Source organism: Pecten maximus, chromosome 7 (assembly GCF_902652985.1).
Source record: "Pecten maximus chromosome 7, xPecMax1.1, whole genome shotgun sequence".
NCBI classification, from domain to species: Eukaryota; Metazoa; Mollusca; class Bivalvia; order Pectinida; family Pectinidae; genus Pecten; species Pecten maximus.
In genome coordinates, this window is record NC_047021.1 from 11,684,931 (window position 1) to 11,688,981 (window position 4,051).

Consider the following 4,051-nt stretch of genomic DNA (forward strand, 5'->3'; position numbering starts at 1 on the left):
TATTTTTATTAAACTTATTGGTCACACCAAAAATACTTAATTATCACCCTTTACTAAATGGGCAATCAACATATTTTGCTGATATTTGACATGCATTAGATCTGTATCCTTCTTATCAATTAAAACAGGATGAAGGATCAAATTTTTTAAACTGATATAGATAGCAAAGGGTGATGAAATCACAAATATTAACGCTTTACTTTCAAAACGAATGAAATATTCACAATGCCATTGGAAAATTAAAAAAAAATGAAAAGTTCAAATGGAAGTAAAAATATTAAAGAATTATATATAATTATCAAATTTTAATCTAACGGATATGAAAAAAAAGATTGTTGCTGAAATGTTTTGAAAAAAATGCCTATCATTCTAGGCAGAAAAAGTTTGAAAAGGAAATTGACCTTGAAAAAAATCCCAGCCCATTGTGGCGAGATTGAAGCTGATACGTCGCCACGAAAATACAAGCGTTTGTTTGACAAGGATCCGGTAATTTAGGTCGATGCCGTGTAGGTGAATCGGTGTTTATTCCGAGGCAGGTAAGCGATCCAAATTCCTATAGATCTGTTATACACACAAATGTAAACAGTGTTGATTATGTTTATTTTGTCGTCCATTGTCCGTGAATGATTGACATGTCCACTTACTGCCTGATCAAGGATGCTTGTAACAGGAAGTATATGTGAATATCTTGCTAGATCCTCTTTACGCTTGAATAGCTTGTCTATCAATGCAAGTGTGTATCACTGATGCTGACGTCATACCGGTTGTCTGAATCTACTATTAACCTCTCTTCAGCTCCCTCTGTTCATTGTATTGAACATATCCGGACGATTTAGAGGATAGATTTAACATTCGGTAAAATGTCACCTCTCGGTGTGCCAAACAGATTTAAATGTTCTTGCCTCATCTGTCATATTGACTCGTAACAGACGAGGTGTCGCAAACTGTAACGAGTCCTCAGGTTTCTGTGGTTACTGGTAGCCAGACGTCAGCTTTGGATACATGATTAAACATAGTAACGCAAATGACGAAGGAAGACTATATGTTATATGTACTCATAAGCTGTAAAGCTTAAAGTTAATAAAATGAATTGAAATATCTCGTGCCCTGACTGGGCCTCGAACTCGCGATCTACAGACTACTGCACCTGTAATCGCCTTGCCAGAAATGCTTGCAGCCTAAAGAAGGCAAGTTTCAATGGCGCAATGATGATCGGCCCGATATAAATATATATGGGAATTGACAATTAATTCAATTTAGTTCAACTTTATTTAGCACAGTTATAATTTCAGTAGTAATTTGATAGCTCTCATTAAACTACTAAATAGAATTAAAATGTAACCCAGGTCATCACCATAAAACAAAATGTTCAGTACACATGGAGTGTATCGTGTATAGCAGTGAGGTATTAAGTAAATGTAATAGGCGGGAGTCATTTAGGAACTGCAAAACAAAACTAACTAATTAACATTGACTTATAAACATTGGACACATCTTGCCTGGGTTAAGTTTTTGATCCGAATGTATTATCGGGAAAATATCTCGTGTACCCTTGTTACATGTACCTACAAATTGTACATATTTTGATAATCTGTTTATAATTTAACCACTACATGTTCAATTGTGTTTTGTAGTTTAACAATATTTGTTTTTAAATTGGATCTACTTTCCAGTTTATACACATTTTCTGAGACATCATCAGTTATATAGATATTTATATAACAGGGGAAGGGCACTTTCTCCCTGACATAAAAAGGGTCGAAAAAAATGTACCTACCTTTTCGGGGACATACTGTAGGCATATTATATACAGTACATATATAGTGTATAATTACTAATTAGTGAATATTCCTCATCAAAATTTACTTACATTTGGAATTTATGTGTTATGTAGGTAATCAAAATTTAATACTAAATTTTTTTTCTGCCAGGATTGCTAGTTACCAACGATATGCAGCAGGAACATTTGTCCAGCGGGACTCGCTTTGACCTATACGTGAAAGCCGCCAGTGATGGTAGGGGTCTCGGAGACTGTCCGTTTTGCCATTATGTACAGATGTATGCTAAAACATTGGGCATAGCCGATGACCAGTTCAGTGTACATTACGTTGACACTGCCAATAAGCCAGAATCGTTCATGAAACTCAACGAAAAAGGTACCGTCCCAGTTCTGGTTGATAAGCAAACAAAGCAGACGTTGGCCGATTCAGCGGACATGGCGAAACATTTACGGGAGCAATTTCCTGGCAAAGACCCACTATCGGGTTATGGTGGCCCAGACAAATCTTTTTTCGGAGTCGTTCTTCCAAAATTAGGCAACCTTTTGAAAAACAAGGATGAAAGTCATGATTCTGAAAAATGCAAGTCGGAGCTTATTGCACAACTTCAAATAATAAACGATTACTTGGATCAATCTTCTTCTGAACGAAAAGGTAATTACCTCGCCGGCGAGCACGTGAGTGAGTTAGATTGCGTCTTCATGCCCAGGTTACGACATGTTATGGTGGCGGGTGGACATTACGAAAGCGTCACTATTGGAGAGTTTTCAGCTTTGAAGGAATACTTCGATAATGCTATGACGTGTCACGAATTCACGTCCACCTGCTGTGTGGAGGGGGAGCTCATCAAGGGCTGGGCACGTCACCGTAAATAATTTTCAAATGGTAACATAACAGGAGGTACATGTTTTTGAATTACTATAAAGAAGAAGAACTGTTGTTGGAATAAAAGACATCTCCCTGTCGACTCGCAGATAGAGCGCTACGACACAACATCAAAATACGCATTTATTAGTGAAGGTTTTAATGATTAAAAGATGAAGTAGGGCAGAACTGTTGTATAATCGGAAGCGGCAGTACAGCAATGTATGAGAGCCTGAAATTACCGGAAATAGAGTATATATGTTACATTGTGTTTGAATTGATAAGACCAACGACTGTCACGACTCAATACTCGAGCTGGAAATCTGCGGAAAGATTAGTCAATACAGAGAAACTTGTTCTCTTAGAATCACTCTATATTTGTGTAATTTTCTTCTGTTTTCTCATCAAATATACGAGTTGTGTGTCCAAAATGTACATCAATGTTTCGGATTAAAAATCAAAACCAATCAAAACAAAACAAACAAACAAATACCTTTGTCAATCGGAATTTCATCAGTTAAAATAAACCATTTCAAAATAGTTCTTGCGAGTCAGGGGTTGAATTTTCGTTTTTAACACTGAGTGATGAGACAGGTAGGGTGTTTAGTATTGTTTCATGTTAACAGTGAGTGGGGAGACAGGTAAGGTATTTAGTATTGTTTGAAGTTAACAGTGAATGGGAGGCAGGTGGATGTATTTACTATTGTTTGAAGTTAACAGTGAGTGGGGAGACGAATGGGGTATTTAGTATTGTTTCATGTTAACAGTGAGTGGGGAGACAGATGGGGTATTTATTATTGTTTCAGGTTAACAGTGAGTGGGGAGACAGATGGGGTATTTAGTATTGTTTCATGTTAACTGTGAGTGGGGACACGAATGGGGTATTTAGTATTGTTTCAGGTAAACAGTGAGTGGGGAGACAGATGGGGTATTTAGTATTGTTTCAAGTTAACAGTGAGTGGGGAGACAGATGGGGTATTTAGTATTGTTTCATGTTAACAGTGAGTGGGGAGACAGATGGGGTATTTAGTATTGTTTGAAGTTAACAGTAAGTGGGGAGACGGATGGGGTATTTAGTATTGTTTGAAGTTAACAGTAAGTGGGGAGACGGATGGGGTATTTAGTATTGTTTGAAGTTAACAGTAAGTGGGGAGACGGATGGGATATTTAGTATTGTTTGAAGTTAACAGTGAGTGGGGAGACAGATGGGGTATTTAGTATTGTTTGAAGTTAACAGTGAGTGGGGAGACAGATGGGGTATTTAGTGTTGTTTCATGTTAACAGTGAGTCGGGAGACGGATGGGGTTAAGAAATACCAGTCCCTACATGTAGATATAATAGAATAGGTGCCATTTTTTTTTTTTTTTATAAATAATATCATGATGCAGGCGCCTGTTGTTTGACTGGAC

General features: G+C 37.2%; 1 protein-coding gene across 1 annotated transcript; it reads left to right on the forward strand.

The window, feature by feature from the left end:
- The first annotated feature begins 446 nt into the window (after positions 1-446).
- Positions 447-3,185, forward strand: LOC117331608 (glutathione S-transferase DHAR1, mitochondrial-like). The gene is made up of 2 exons (XM_033890419.1): positions 447-536; positions 1,932-3,185. Exon 2 carries the CDS (start codon positions 1,952-1,954, stop codon positions 2,651-2,653), a length of 702 nt encoding a protein of 233 aa, XP_033746310.1. The 5' UTR covers positions 447-536; positions 1,932-1,951; the 3' UTR covers positions 2,654-3,185.
- The last annotated feature ends 866 nt before the right edge of the window (positions 3,186-4,051 follow it).